The following is a 16,553-nucleotide window of genomic DNA, read 5'->3' on the forward strand; positions in this document are numbered from 1 at the left end:
TGATTTTGTCCCTTATCTCTAACATTAAAATCACTTAGGGATGAATCTCTTTCCAGCCAGTAATGAGAGGAGGAATCATAACAGCAACCAAAATCTTCTACGTTACTTGATGTGCATAAAGGACACCTACTATGCTTTTCCTAATTTCTTGTCATATACACAGAATAATGTTGCAATATCAGATGTTCATATTAAACATGGCCAATATAAACATGCAAAAGTAATCCCTGTGGGTAAATCCTGACTTGTAACAGGTTTTTTGGCTCGAATTGATGTCGGTCCACTGCTGGAATTTTTTTGATAAAAGAGTTCTTAACCTCCTTTTCTCTTTTAACATGTTTCCTGGGCTCGTGGTGTGCAGCAAGTTTTATCTGCCTGATATAATCTGTCATAATGAACATATTATTACTTTTCCCTTTTTTTATAGTAGACATACAGTTCAGGCTCTCTCCAACAGTGCTCACACAAATATGTATAAAAAAGAATAAACATGCATCTAAAAATACCAATTTATGACATAAAATGGCATAGAAGCTAAAATATAGGAATAAATATAACATATCAAATAATATATACCGATATTTATTTTAGATAATTTTTGCGTATTAACATCCCAGTGAAAGTGTCTGCTCTGTACAGCAGTGTTGCAGCACCTAGGGAAACAACAAGATGAAGGTGGAGGATTTGGTGCCAAAGTGAAAAGCAAAAGTGCCGAATTGGATAATTTTATATCATATTAAATGTATTGTGTACAGTTTGTTTTCATACCAGATTCAGGGAAAAATAAACCCAAAACTAGATTGCAGATTGCGGTGGAAAAAAATCTCCTTACTGTGGCATCTTTAACATACACAGACATGTTAACCGATAGTAAACAATAGGTAAAAGGTGATGTATTATGCTTTTTGGGGGGTAAAATAATGTATATCTTGTTTGTTTGGTTACTTTTGTATGATGTGCATTGGCTTGACAAAGATGATGAATTAGTTTCTGTGTGTGTGTGTGTGTGTGTGTGTGTGTGTGTTGTGGTGTGTGTGTGTGTGTGTGTGTGTGTGTGTGTGTGTGTGTGGTGTGTGTGTGTGTGTTGTGTTTGTGTGTGTAGGAGTGAGAGTCTGAGTGCAGAGAGCCGCTCGGTGCAGAGCAGCCCGAGTTACAGGCTGATCAAGTCCAGGAGCGAGTCTGACCTCTCTCAGCCCGAGTCAGACGAAGAGGGATACACTCTGGTAGAGCAGACACTCTCATTCACACACTTATACTCATTGGTGTTCTGTGTTTAAGGTCTGTGTACAGTCATGTAGTAATTTGAAAGCTACATCTTTGTCTCCGTTTTCTCTTTCAGAGTGGGAGGAGAAATGTTGACCTGGACTTGGCTTTCTCTCACAAAAAGAGAGGTAATAAAGATGTTAAAAAGACAGACCTGACTAATGTTGCGAGTAAGTATAATACAGGTTGTGAGTCATATGTTACTCTTGTCTCTCTGTCTTTTGATTCCTATGGATAGTTTATTTACTTCTTTTGGGGCAGTTGAGCCCCAAACACAAGAGGAACTCCAACCAAGTAAACGATGGCATGTTTATTCCTCTTGTCAGCCCGTACTTTCATCACTGTGATGCCCCTCATTCATCTCTCATAATGAGGGCCTTGTTTTGAGCTTCACTTCAACACACATATTCTGCCCTCTGAGCTGATGCATAGGCCGCAGAAATAGTTAAGGAACATACAGATGTGCCTGTTGTAACAATAACAGCATCTTCTGCTTGGAATGTGTGTTATTCTACACAATGAAGGCTTATTCTATGTGCAGAATATGATTTGTGAGAGTTTTCATGGAGTTACCAGTTGCAATTAAAAACAAATCATTAGTACTGATCATTAACGTCAGTGCTCTCAGTTGTCATATGGAAACACCAGCTCTGATTATCATTTCACTTGTCAACTGCGGCATTTCTTTCCTCAGTGGGTATTGGAAACTCAGTGCGCCCATTAAAGATGAATCCATAATGGCTGATAAAGGCTTGTGCCCGCATGAAGAATCAGCATTTGGCCATTTGATGAACTCTTATAGAGTAATAATGCATTTCACTGCATAGCTCCTAAGTGCTTAAAAGGAACATGGCCCATCCATCAAAAGAGTTATCTTGTCTATACATGCATCTGAACGGCTCCTCTCTCCTCTCCTCCTGTCTTCAGGCTTACTTCAAAGCTCGCCAGACTCCCTGGCTGAGTCCTGGTTCCGGGCCAAACTCAGCCGCCAGAGGACCTACAGCTCAGCACACTCCTATGAAGACTCCGAGTTGGACCTGTGCCGCACACTGGGCATCCATGCTCTCATTGACAACATGGTTAGCTTCATCAGTGGCGATTTGGGCCTGGCACCGGCCTTCAAGGAGCCGGAAGAAAGTATGTCCACCAGCCCACAGGCAACTATCCTGGCCATGGAACAGCAACAGAGCAGAGGAGAGGTGAGGGGCTCTCTCAGGACTTTTTGGGCATCTTTTATTGGTTTAATGCCCCATGAAATAAAACGCTAATTTATTTTGACAATAGACACGGTGATTATTGTACTTTTTATAACGCTTTTGTCATAAAACTCTTTGTGTTGTGGTGATGCTCGTGTTTTAAGGGGTTTCATAAGGGATTGAATGCTTCAGTAGAGGTTGAGATTATTCTATGACCCTTTGTCCTGCAACATCCTTTCATAACAGCACTGCTAAAAGGACAAGGCTGGTGATGTTCTAAATCTTTCTTATTGTCAACCAAGCCCATGAAAACACCACAACTAACAATGCTTTAGTACGTTTCTCAATAATTTTTGACTTCCCTATCCTGTCTGCTGCTCTCCATTAATGAGACGAAAACACTCCAAGAGTTGCTCTTGTGACCCTGTTAGAATATCCACTTGACTACTAGGATGTGTTTTATCTCCAGCTGCGGTTGGAGGCACTCCACCAGATTGTGGTGTTGATCTCTGGAATGGAGGAGAAGGGCAGTCAGCCGGGGAATGCAGATCGATCCAGCAGTGCCTTCCAGTCCTCCTCCCTGCTCACCTCCGTCAGGTTGCAGTTCCTGGCAGGATGTTTTGGCCTCGGCACCGTGGGGACTGGAGGGCTGAAGAGAGAGAGCGTGCAGCTACATCACTATCAGGTATGGGATTAATACATTTTCAGCCAGTACGCAGAAGTCCCACTGATTGTGTTTGATTCATAAGAGAGTAGTTACCATATTGTCTGTGCTTTTTAATCTCTATTTTAACATACCAGTGCATCCTTCTTTTGCAGGATGGTGTCAGAGCAGCTAAGAGGAGCCTCCAGATGGAAATCCAGACAGCCGTTCATAAGATCTACCAGCAACTGTCTGTCACCTGGAGAGGGCACTGCAGGCAACACAAGCACCACATAGGTAAAAAAGGCTACTACTGTGCATCCCCAGAAGCAAAGCCTCAATGACTTATTGTCCTAAAATTATTCAGGTTGTTATCTCACTTTTTGTCCCATTGTGGCTCGCGAGTGTGACCAGCTTTTAAAACGGGTTACTTAAGCTTGCTTTAGTCTCCTTAAAACACTGCAATACTTGGGACTGGATCTGAACTTGGATTTAGAGTTTTGCCTGATGCTTTTTCTCTTGCTCTTGTCTTTTCTCCATCCTAGAAGCCCAGCAGCGCCTCCTGCTGGTGACTGTGTTTGCACTGAGTGTTCGCTACCAGCCAGTGGACGTCTCCCTGGCCATCTCCAGTGGCCTGCTCAACGTGCTCTCCCAGCTCTGCGGGACAGAGACGATGCTGGGGCAGCCCCTCCAGCTCCTGCAGAAACCCGGAGTGTCTCAGCTCAGCACCGCCCTTAAGGTGGCCTCCACCCGCCTGCTGCAAATACTGGCCATCAGCACTGGGTAAGAGATTGAGGAGGTTTAAAACTGGAGAAAGGAAATCGCTGTGACATCAGCAAGATAAGATAACATTAACAGCGTAAGTTCTTCCTTGCATTTGCAGCACGTATGCAGACAAGTTAAGTCCCAAAGTTGTCCAGTCGCTGCTGGACCTGCTCTGCAGTCAGCTGAAGAACCTGCTGTCTCAGGCAGGAGTTAGTCTTCTATCGTCTGGAAAAGACCAGGAAGACAACAAACAGGAGGACAGCGCGGACTCTGAAAAGAAAGACTTCAGAGGTGAGTAAGAAAGTTGTTCTCACTACTCTTTTCATTCCATTTTTAGTGACCTAATGAGGCAGCTGTGTGGTCCCTCGTGTGTGATAATACATCAAACATCCTTTATATGTGGCCATTATTACATTCATGTGGGTAGTTTCATTTTTTGTCAACAGAAGCTATGATCAAACAAATTTGTTGAAAACAGTTTTTCAGTTTATTCCATAACAACTAAATGATACTTATAAATTAACCTTGTTAGCAAGAATGATAACAAAAAAACTAAAAAATAATAATCATTTGAAAATGTATAATCAAGAAACGAGAAAGTTTTGTCAAGTAATCTATTACAAACATGGGACCATAGTTACAGTACACACTAAATATAGCAGCTGATAACTTGACAAAGCAAATAATACATGTATACATAAGATATTTAAAATGGATATACAACCAGCCAATGTTCAGATTGTTAAATACTGATTTAAAACTGTTTTTATACCAGAAAGAAAGAAAGAAAGAAAGTAGTTTATTTATTTTCCCTTTATATGTTGTTAATATTTACTGAACCTGCAGTAAAGGTGAACCAAGGTTTGTATTTAATGACATTGTATTTGTATTGTTTTTCTTGTTTTCCAGCGTTGGTACGTAAGCAGCATACTGCTGAGCTTCACCTTGGAGACTTCCTCGTCTTCCTCAGGAGAGTGGTGTCCTCCAAGGCCATCCAGTCCAAGATGGCTTCCCCTAAATGGACTGAGGTGCTGCTTAACATCGCTGCACAGAAATGCTGCTCAGGTACAACCAGCTTATGTAACACACACACACTCACACACACTCACACAACACATATAAAAGTAAAAACATGGCTGAGACATTGACCCTGGCTGTTACCTCCAGGGGTCCCTCTGGTGGGAAACTTGAGAACTCGGCTCCTAGCTCTTCATGTGTTGGAAGCTGTCCTGCCTGCCTGTGAGGCCAATATGGAGGATGACCAAATGACACAGGTAAGCCCCTTACTTTTTATTGTAAGTTCTGATTAATGGACCTTAGTCAGCCCGTGAGCTGATCTATTTTGTTCTCTTCTAGGTTGTTAAGCGGCTGTTCTCCCTGTTGTCTGACTGCATGTGGGAAGCTCCCATTGCTCAAGCCAAACACTCAATCCAGATTAGAGAAAAAGTTCAGGAACTTAAACTACAGGTGAGAAACAAACTATTTTCCTTCTCTATCCATGTGTCTTGTATTTGTTTGAGTGACTGATAGATTTTTTTAACTTGCAGGGAGAGGCGGAGGAGGAGGACGAGAACCTTCCCATTCAGGAAGTGTCCTTTGACCCAGAGAAGGCTCAGTGTTGTGTGGTAGAAAATGGCCAGGGGCTGACGCACGGCAGTGGGGGTAAAGGCTATGGCCTGGCCTCTACTGGTATCTCCTCTGGATGCTATCAGTGGAAGGTACACTGTTATTAAAGCTTCATATGTGGCACAAAAATGATAACAGCGTTATTTTTGCTGTTGAAGTCCAGTTTCTTTGTACATTTTGGTAACATTTTAAGAGAACCCCTTATAAAGTCATCTTAATCAACACAACAGGGCTCAATTAATTGCAAATTATTATTAAATGATTACAGTAGTAGTAGACCGGTCTTTAATTGATGGGAAAGTGTATAAACTATCTCCTTTTTTCATCTCCCTGTTTTGATTCATTCCACATTTAATTTCCTTTTGTAGTTTTACATCGTGAAGGAGAACCGAGGCAATGAGGGTACGTGTGTAGGCGTTTCACGATGGCCCGTGCATGACTTCAACCACCGCACCACGTCGGATATGTGGCTGTACCGAGCATACAGCGGAAACCTGTATCACAACGGGGAGCAAACGCTGACACTCAGCAGCTTCACGCAGGGAGACTTCATCACCTGTGTCATGGACATGGAGGCCAGGACTATCTCTTTTGGCAAGAACGGGGAGGTCAGAGACTCTGGCTCAGTATCAGAAACTCTAGCAAACTTATCTACTTTAGTCTTCAGATGACAAGACTGGGGTTATATTCATGTGACACGCAGCAGTTTATCATGTTTGTGTGTATATATAGGTTCTGTTTATATTTAAAATAAAAATCTATCGATAAAAACTCTTTAACCTTATTACAAACCTAATCATTGCTAGCCTCTTGTTTGAGCCACTTCTCTATGTCAATCCCTATCAAAGTATATCTGATAAATCACTTGACTACAGAGGAATAAAGCCTCTTTACTGGGATACTAAAAATACACATGCATATTAATTCATGAATACAACATATATCAACAAGAAAAGCCATGTAGCTCCTCAGGGTTCTGTGTCCACACCTAACTTCTAACTTGTGATTCCACAGGAACCAAAGTTAGCCTTTGAAGACGTTGACGCCACGGAGCTTTATCCCTGTGTGATGTTTTACAGCAGTAACCCAGGAGAGAAGGTAAGAGCACAGAACCATCCACCTGTCTGAGAAGCATACTTCTTCTCCATCTACAGGAGGTATTTTACCTCTGCTGGCTTGCTTGTCGTTTGTTTACAGTCACACAACAGTTACTTCAGCTTTAGTGTTTAAATTAAAATAGTTAAAGCGCCCATATTATGCTCATTTTCAGGTTCATAGTTGTATTTTGAGTTGGTACCAGAATAGGTTTACATAGTTTAATTTTCAAAAACATAATATTTTAGTTGTACTGCACATTGCTGCAGATCCTCTTTTCACCTTGTGTGTTTAGGTCTCTGCTTTAGCTGCAGAGTGAGACATCTCACTTGTTTACTATCTTTGTTAGGAGTTGCACATGCGCAGTAGCGAGGTAAGATCACATCAGCTTGATAACTCTTTCTCTAACTTTGGTCAGTACAAGGCAGGATCAGCTGGGAGACTGAAGGCAGAGGACATTCAGAAACCGTATCTCACTCAAAACAGCATAGTTCTTTTCCAAGTTTGTATGTGTGTGGAAGCAACAGAGACCCAAAGTAACACCCCAAATCCCAGAATTAGTAATTTTTTCACAATATGGACACTTTAACCTACCTATAATTGGTCGTTGGCACTAAGGGACAAAATGCTAATAATGAAACATTTTTATTGATGTTTTTAAAATTTCATTTTATTCTCAAGCCAAAAATGCCAGAAGATAGAGCGAGATGAAGAGAATGTGTGTGTTCATTGGTTCAAGCATCTGTGGGGTGCCCTGTCTTTCCTTTTTAACAGCTAAATCATCTAACGAGTTTTGATGCTAATTATTGTGCAGACTGCCAAATCAAAAATCTTTTTTCTGCTATGTTCTGCTATTTTACTTCTGCTCTGTTTTAAAAAGTGTACAACTTATCTTATCTGAATTAGTTGGTTTTTATGTTGCCTTTTTGTTTATTTACTCTATGTAGTAGCTCTGCATTTATTTGAAATATAATTTATATATTCTGCTTATTTAAAAAAAAATTCTAGGTTAAGATCTGTGACATGCAAATGAGGGGAACACCTCGAGACCTCTTACCTGGTGACCCAGTCTGCAGCCCCATGGCCACTGTCCTGGCCGAGGCCACCACTCAGCTGATCCGTATCTTACATCGCACTGACCACTGGACCCATCGCATCAACAAGACCATGATCGAGCGGCTTCACAAAATCAAACCCTGCTTCAGAGAGTCCGCCAGTGCATCTGGCAGCGGTGGGGGTCAGAGGCTGAAAAAGAGTCGCTCGGTGCAGAGCCGCGAGGAGCACGACGCCCAAAAAGAAAACCAAGAAACACCAGTGAGAACAGAGGAGGAGAGGGGACGCCATGGACGGCAGCATGGCTTGGGCGAGCTGTCAGAGCACCACCTTAGGACACTCTGTACAGAAGTTTGGCCGGTTCTGGCGGTGATCGGGGGGGCGGATGCAGGCCTACGTGTAGGTGGGCGTTGCGTGCACAAGCAGACCGGGAGGCATGCTACTCTGCTGGGTGTGGTGAAGGAAGGCAGCACCTCAGCCAAGGTGCAGTGGGACGAGGCCGAGATCACCATCAGGTACTGGCTGGAACGGTTTGCTTTGCCTTGTTTTTTATCCCTTTTCTTTGACATGTATTTGTTATTTATAGGGCTGCCCTTCTGAGTCGATTAGTTGATCAATCAAAACTTATGAGCACATTTGTTGTAAACACAAGATTTAAAGTGGTGCTTTTTGCATGATTTTATGCAGAGAAACTCAGTTTTATAGATCTGTCCATTAGTCGACTAAGAATTTCTTTAGTCAAGGCCAGCCCTGGCTATTTATTGGTATATGTTGTAGATATCAAATTGCAAACTAGTTAGGAATTTATTTTTATTTTTACAATTTCAGCCAGATTTAGTCTGTCACTGCTTTTGGGGAAAAAGGTTTACTTTGTGACATTTAGGCCTCTGGAACCTGCTTTTACTTCTTGTATAATGTGAAAAACAACCTTTTAATTCTTATAAGATTAGTGTTGGTCCAACAGCAGTGATATGCATGACTGTTTTGTTCTAGTTACATATGTGACAAATGCTGTTGTCTAGACATACAGTCATCAACAGTATGACCACATGGCTGATAAAGTGTATTTTTAAACACTGTTGAGGCTAAATGTTTCTTCACTGCCTGTAATCACATTCATCTGACATTCTGTGTCCTTTAGCCTTTTAATCACTTTTTCACCTTCTATTTTCCTTTGCATTAATTCACTGTTTCTATGTTGGTGTTATTGACTTGCCCTTTTGCGTCACTATAATCCATTACACTTCTGCATGGTCCAAAACATCATCGAGGGGCATGTTTTATTGCCATACCCAGTACCCACACATTCCTTCTCTGTATTTGTCTTGCATGCTGTGCTCTTTCTCTCCTGCCCTTTCCCTCACTTTGTGTTTCCTTCCCCTGTCTCTTTTCATTCTCCACTCCCTTCTATTAAAGCTTCCCAACTTTCTGGTCGCCTAGTGACACTCCACTATACAACCTGGAACCCTGCGAGCCGCTGCCCTTTGACGTGGCGTGTTTCCGTGGCCTCACCGCCTCGTTGCTGTTGGACCTCACCTACCTTACCAGCATCCACGAGGAAACCGCCGTTAAGCTCAGCGCACGACGCCACGACAAGAAGCATCGCAACGCAGCCTCGACCGGGCACGAGCCGACCAGTAACGAAGAAAAGACGGACAATGAGGGGCACAACCGTAATGATCAAAAGGATAACACTGGAGCCTCGCCTGGAGCAGCTCCAAGCACCACGACCTCTGACCTGCGGGTGTCCCACAGTCTGGATGAGATGAAAGCACATGCGGCACCCAACTCAAAGTCCGAGAATGAGATCTCATCTGTGGTTAGCGGAGGTGTAGGCGGAAATGAGACCCTTTTCACTGCAGCTCCTCATGCCCCTGCTGAGGGGAACAGGAAGAAAGGGCACGAGCATGGCTCCCGCAGTCATGAGCCTTCTCCTTCCTCCATTGCCACTCAGTCGGAAATCCACGCTGTGCAGCTGTCCTACCTCTACCTGGGAGCCATGAAGACCCTCAGCGCCCTGCTTAGCTGTAGCAAGTATGCTGAGCTGCTGCTTATACCAAAGGTACTGCAGCTTGTTTAGTTTACCTTTACAAAAGCAGTTTTTTTAGATTTTTTCTGGGCATTTTAGGGCTTTATTTGACAGGACAGCTGAAGACATGAAAGGGAAGGGGGGGCTGCAGGTTGGAGTCAAACCCAGGCCAGCGGTGGCGAGGAGTAAACCTCTATATATGGGTGCCCGCTCTACCAACTGAGCTATCTGGACGCCCATACAAGAGCAGTTTATTCAATCACATGTTCTTTAGTGGTATCAGAAAATTCTTGAGGCAAATAGTTTAACATTTTGGGAAATCTACAAATTTGATTTCTTGCTGAGAGTTAGATGAGAAGATTGATACCACTGGTGTATTTATCTGTTATATGAAGTTATGTAGCTTAGCATAAATAAAAAAACATGAGGAAACAGCTAGCCTATTAGAGCCTCTAAAGCACTATTATTACTTGGCCTGCACAATAAATTGTATTTAAATTGCGCTCTTTAGTCACCCCTTTACCTGCGATTCAATCTTAAAATACATAGCATCACAAACGCTACTACTTCTGTGAGTTTTAAACATAGACTGTATAAAATAGGTTTTATAGCGCTCCCTTCTCTTCATTGAAGCCTCTGTGGTTACAGGCTTGTGGTGATGCGCTATGTGCTATAGTTTCCAAAAGAAATCCATGTTTGGTACTGCCAATTTGTTTTGTTTTGTCATGGTTCATCTGTGCAATACACATTGCCCTTTGTGACAAAAGAATTGTGTCAGAGAATTGTGGTATGTATTTTTATCCGAATCGTGCCGGCCTAATTATTACTCACTTTATTACTCACAGATATACTATTATATCTCATGTGTTGGAATGTCTTCTGCAGTTAAATGAGTCTCTAAGGAGTCTTATTTAAAACAGACAGATGTGACAATAGTATTCATATAATCTAACTCTCTGCAAGAAAGTGAATAAGTGCATTTCTGCAAAAACAAAAACAAATCAAAATGTTGAGCTATTTATTGTTTTTCAACCCCCTTCCCTGTTTTGATATTTTGTTTTTGTACGAATAGAATAACTAAAATAATATGGAGCAGATATACAGAATCTGTGTGGCTGATGTGAGTAAAATCTCATACCTGACACCTCTCCTCTCTATTCTCTCCTCTGACATCCAGGTGTTACCTGAAGTAGCACCCAGCGGGCACAATGCTGATCTAAATGCCAGCACCAGTGGAAGCACCGCTGCCACCTCGCCAGTATGCCAGGAAGAAGTGGAGATGCGGGCGGCTCTGCAGTTTCTAATGCGCCATATGGTAAAGCGGGCAGTGATGCGCTCCCCCATTAAGCGGGCCTTGGGCCTGGCAGACCTGGAGAGGGCACAGGCCATGATCTACAAACTGGTCGTGAATGGGTTGTTGGAGGAGCACAGTGGAGGAAAGGCCAAGCCAGGTGAGAATATGTAGAGATGTTATGTTGTTTATTAGTGCTTGGAGAGTTCTTACTGTAAAAATAACAAACATTTTTTCAGCTTTGTCTGTCTTGTCATTTCCCTCAGGAGTGAGAAGTGAACCAGAAGGTGAGGGGGAAGGTATAGAGGGTGAGCAGTTGGCACAAACCCCAGTCACAACCAGCCCCTCTGCCTCCAGCACCACCTCTTTCATGAGTTCCTCGCTGGAGGACACCACCACTGCCACCACACCTGTCACAGACACCGAGACTGTCCCTGCCTCGGAGTCTCCGGGGGTCATGCCTCTCAGCCTCCTCAGGTCAGAACAGATGGCTGCACATATTGTCAGTCAGCTAGTGTTAATTATCAGCCTTGTTTGTCATGTATGATTAATCCGAGATGATTATTTTAATGCGTCTCTGTGATGTGACAGGCAAATGTTCTCAAGCTACCCGACTACTACCCTGGTTCCAACCCGTCGAGCTCAGACCCCTCCGGTGTCTTCTCTGCCAACCTCTCCCTCGGATGAGGTCGGCCGCCGGCAGAGTCTCACGTCTCCTGACTCCCAGACCTCCAGACCACAAAACAGAACGGGTACCTGTAAGTATGCCAGACCGCCATGCATGTAAACATGGCTGTTGTGCTGTTGAAAAGCTTGAACAGCTTGTTGCCAATTTAAGCCAACACAAACTGCACATTTTCTACCTTGTTAACTGTGTTTTTGAGTTAATAAAAACAAATAGAAGACTGATATCCTCAATGACAACACAAGGTTTATCAAAGAAAATGATCTTTAAATGAACTCTCTGTTTGATCACGGTCATTGATGCAAACTAGGGTTGCATGGTATTGACATGAATATTGCAATATCAGTATCAAATCTGATATTTTAAACATGTAAAATTACAAAAGTTACTGGAAAACGTATCAAAAATAGATTCACAGCAAATGAAACAAGTTTTCTTGCAACACAATTTCAACTGACTGTCATATTGGACTGGTACAACATGAATAAATAAATAACGACCATGTTTGCAGAACTGACACTCCTGATAAAAGTCTAATACCTAACCATAAATAAACATTAGGCTCTCTGTTTGGTAAAATTCATATCCAGCTGGTGATTATCAAACTAACTTTGGCCTAGTTTCTAATCTGCAACACAGCAGTGACCTTTTCACCACACATGCCCAGCAGATTGACAGATTATCTGCCTTGACTTTTTCTGCTTATGAAAACTGAAACAGCAAGCTAGTAAACATAAATGTAAAAAATGCAGGTTTCAAACCATTTAGAAAAAATATATTTGAAAATGTTTTACATTTGTTAGACCTCAATGATATAAATGGTTAGTTTTAGTGAGTGACAGTAAATATAGGCATAACTTTAATTATTACATGATGGTTTAAATAGTGGGCTTAGTCCTTCGACTGCATTCACACCAAATCAAACATTGTGGCCTTCAGTGTAGGGTTGTGGGGCAGCATGGGAGTATCACTTAAATTTGGGTGGCAATTGTGTGGCGGCAATGCACCTTCTAAAACCAAACTAGCATTTAGCCATGCTGCTAGCATGCCGGGTCCTCCGAGTGATTGTCCACATCAATAGATTAAAAAAGACACAGATACTTACACATTTACAAACACATAGTGTGATTTTCAAACCTATATCCCATGTTTTATAACAATTTCATTAATTCTGTTGGTTATTTGCTACAGCTATGTCAGACCCCAGCAGCAGGCTGTCGACATCCCCCCCTCCTCCTGCCATCGCTGTGCCCTTACTGGAGATGGGCTTCTCCCTGCGCCAGATCACCAAAGCTCTGGAAGCCACCGGTCAGTCACAGAGACAAATGCTCCTCACAATCTCCTCCTTATCTCAAGTTGTCATCTTTGTTGTGTTTGACCAACATTTCAAACCCAAAGATATTCAGTTTACAATTATATAAAACACATGATTATCAAAATTGTCTGTTTTATACCAAGTAAATCCACAATGCAAAACAACCATGTTGTTATTAGCAGAGAATAAAATAATTGTGGCATTGAATTTGATGTTAGTACTTTAACCATGACCTAAAAAAGCACAGCAGGTTGTATATGAAAGCTTGGAATTTATGATTTCCCCAAGAAACTGTGTGATATGACTCTGAATATTGTGGTATGACTATCACTGTGTGGTTTATTGATGGGTCCGGTGTGTATTCCTGTTATCTCAGGCGCTCGAGGAGAAGCAGACGCTCAGAACATCACGGTGCTGGCCATGTGGATGATCGAGCATCCAGGTACAGAGGATGAGCACGACGAGCCTCACACCAGAGGCAGCGGTGTTGGGGGTGATGGGTCTGATTCATCCTGTCCGGGTGCAACAGCCTCTGCTGGAGGCAAATCTCTGGACAGGAGCCCGTATCTGTGCTCGCCTGGAGACATCGCCAGTGCAGATACTTCAGAAATGGAGGAGGGCTTCATCGAGAGGTACAGTTGGAAGTGTCAAGTGAAAGGGCTTTGTGAGTTAAATAGAGGTTCAACAACATTATGCAACAGACCACACCAGGAGACGAAAGACGGACGAAAGATAAACATTTTCTTTGTCAATCATATCTTTATCAATACCTGTGAATCCATTTCAAAGCGATTGTCACTTAATTGCAAGAAAGCTTTTCTATAGAAAACTAATTTCCTAAAATTACATTACCGATACAGAGTACAATTCAATATTAGACATATTGAAACGCAGACCCGTGGCAGTAAAATCGACCTGAGTACACTGCACATTATTGGACTCGGTCTGACTCAGGTCCTTGGTCGGAACTCTGTCCCTCAGAACTGGACCGTGAAGACCTTATTGTCTTAATTCTAAATCGAAATAATTCTATCAAAATTTTAGTAGCAGCAACAAAATGTACTGTTATAAAAGATGGGCAAAGTAAAGACCATTATGAACAAATTGTTCTCGTATGTAGAACAATTAGGTTTGGGTAGGTTTGAAATGTATTAGCAACTACACATTAATAAGGCAAGGCAAGGCAAGGCAGCTTTATTGTATAGCACATTGCAGCAACAAGGCAATTCAAAGTGCTTTACACAAAATCAGGTTAACCGATAAAAACACAAGTAAAACAGTTACAAATCCACAAGCATTAAAAACCGGTACTTAAAACACATGAATAGACAGTTAAAAACAAAGAGAAAACTAAAACACAAGAATAAAATTTACAGGCAGCATAAGAAATTTAAAGAAAGATAGTCATTTAAAGAAAGGCAGCATCAAATAGAAAGGTCTTCAGCCTTGATTTAAAAGAACTGAGAGTAGCAGCGGATCATCTACAGGTTTCGGGAGTTATTCCAGATATGAGGAGCATAGAAACTGAAAGCTGCTTCACCTGTTTAGTTCTGACTCTGGGGACAGAATGCAGACCCTGTCCCAGTGACTGAGCGGTCTGGGTGGTCATAGTGTAGTAGCAGATCAGCAATAATTTTGGACCTAAACGTAGTGATTTATAAACTAGCAAGAGTACTTTGAAATCAATTCTTTGGACACAGGAAGCCAGTGTAAAGACTTCGAACTGGAGTGATGTGATCCAGTCTCTTGGTCTTGTGAGGACTCGAGCAGCAGCGTTTCTGAATCAGCTGCAGCTGTCTGTGATTTTTTAGGGAGACCTGTAAAGACCCCGTTACAGAGTCAAGTCTACTGAAGATAAAGGCATGGACAATTGTTCCAAATCCTGTTGACACATAAGTCCTTTAACCCTTGATATATTCTTAAGTGTGATAAGTAGGCTGACTTGTAATTATTAATGTGGCTGTTTAAAGTTCAGGTCTGAGTCCATGACTACACCAAGATTTCTGGCTGTCTGTGTTTTAAAATTGTTGTTTGAAGCTGAGCGCAGACTTTAATCGTTCCTCTCTGGCTCCAAAAAAAACCACCTCAGTTTTTCCTCATTTAATTCAGAAAGTTCTGGCACATCCAGCCGTTAATTTGTTCGATGCACTAGTCAGTTTTGTATTGGACTATAGTCCCTGGCGATAAGGTTATGTAAATTGTGTGGTCGTCCGCATAACTATGGTAACTTATTTTGTTTTTCTCCATAATCTGAGCCAGTGGAAGCATGTAGATGTTAAACAGAAGAGGCCCCAGAATGGAGCCTTGCGGAACTCCGCACGTCATATTTGTACGCTCAGATGCATAATTACCTATAGACACAAAGTAATCCCTATTCTTTAGTAGGATTCAAACCAGTGTTAGTACTGAGCCAGAAAGGCCAACGCAGTTTTCAATCGGTATAGTAGTATGTCATGGTCGACCGTGTCAAATGCAGCACTGAGATCAAGTAATACTACGATTGAAATTTTGCCATTATCTGTGTTAAGGTGGATGTCATTAAAGACTTTGACAAGAGCCGTTTCAGTGCTGTGGTGGGTCGGAAACCCGACTGAAAGGTATCAAAACTGTGCTTAGTGACAGAAAATGGTTGAGTTGTTGAAAGACTACTTTTCAATGATTTACTTAAAAACGGAAGGGTTGATATGGCCTATAGTGCTCTAGTGATTGTCTAGGTTGTCTTTTTTAAGAGTGGCTTGATTACTGCAGTTTTCAGGGCCTGTGGAAAAGATACCTGAAAGAAGAGATGTGTTCACAATCTGTAGAAGATCCAGAAGCAAACAATTGGAAACATTTTGAAAAGTCCCGTTGGTAGAACATCAAGGCAACAGGTCAATAATTCAAAACAATGTGACGAACACACACTGCCCAGCCATCAAAGAGAGTAAACTAAGTGAAAAACCCTGAAAAGTTCAGCAGGATGTTGAAGTCTTTTAAACTTTCTATGTTCTACTTTGAAATCATGATAAAAAAGCAGAGTGTGATGTTTATTCCATACATCATTCAGTTTTACACTTTATACTGAATAACAGAAGAAATTGGCAGGGGGACCTCTAGCTCACCCAGTGTGGGCTGAGACCTTTGCTGCGGCCCGGGTTCAAATCTGACCTTGTCGCGTCTCTCTATATATTAAATGTCTATATTTGTGTACTTTGTAGTCCGGATGGTCTGGAGCAGGACAGTGCTTCAGCCTCCAGCGGGGGTCCACTCAGAGGCCGCTCTGCTGTCGGCAGGAAACACCGCTTTGACCTGGCTGCTCGCACGCTTTTAGCCCGCGCTGGTAAGAATATTCCACAAAGACATCTTCTTACCTTTCTTACACTATGTCTAAGGAAATTGCAGATAAAAACCCAACTCCATCACTTCACTTTAAACTTCCTCCCTCTAAGCTGGACTGTTACCGCTCGGTGCAGGCTCACCAAGCCAGTCGCGTCGGGAGGTCTCATCCCTCCAACAGCAGCAAGATCCGGGAGCCCTGTACGATTTCAACCTGGATGAAGAGCTGGAGATGGACCTGGACGAGGAGACCATGGAGGCCATGTTTGGCCAGGAC

The 16,553-nt window shown here is 42.3% G+C and overlaps 1 protein-coding gene across 1 annotated transcript in view; it reads left to right on the forward strand.

The window, feature by feature from the left end:
• Nucleotides 1-16,550, forward strand: part of LOC116684695 (probable E3 ubiquitin-protein ligase HERC1) — a gene marked incomplete at its 3' end in the record, with an annotated part of 43,388 nt that extends 26,838 nt beyond the window's left edge. The window contains 22 exon segments of the mRNA XM_032510172.1: nt 1,103-1,223; nt 1,340-1,391; nt 2,191-2,462; nt 2,929-3,144; nt 3,279-3,399; nt 3,648-3,885; nt 3,986-4,158; nt 4,777-4,932; nt 5,035-5,141; nt 5,224-5,334; nt 5,415-5,585; nt 5,862-6,101; nt 6,508-6,591; nt 7,597-8,156; nt 9,058-9,703; nt 10,848-11,121; nt 11,228-11,438; nt 11,553-11,719; nt 12,838-12,954; nt 13,338-13,593; nt 16,159-16,280; nt 16,390-16,550. Coding sequence (XP_032366063.1) covers nt 1,103-1,223; nt 1,340-1,391; nt 2,191-2,462; nt 2,929-3,144; nt 3,279-3,399; nt 3,648-3,885; nt 3,986-4,158; nt 4,777-4,932; nt 5,035-5,141; nt 5,224-5,334; nt 5,415-5,585; nt 5,862-6,101; nt 6,508-6,591; nt 7,597-8,156; nt 9,058-9,703; nt 10,848-11,121; nt 11,228-11,438; nt 11,553-11,719; nt 12,838-12,954; nt 13,338-13,593; nt 16,159-16,280; nt 16,390-16,550 — 4,576 coding nt within the window.
• Nucleotides 16,551-16,553: the final 3 nt, after the last annotated feature.

The sequence above is a fragment of the Etheostoma spectabile genome, unplaced genomic scaffold (genome assembly GCF_008692095.1).
Source record: "Etheostoma spectabile isolate EspeVRDwgs_2016 unplaced genomic scaffold, UIUC_Espe_1.0 scaffold00019482, whole genome shotgun sequence".
NCBI classification, from domain to species: Eukaryota; Metazoa; Chordata; class Actinopteri; order Perciformes; family Percidae; genus Etheostoma; species Etheostoma spectabile.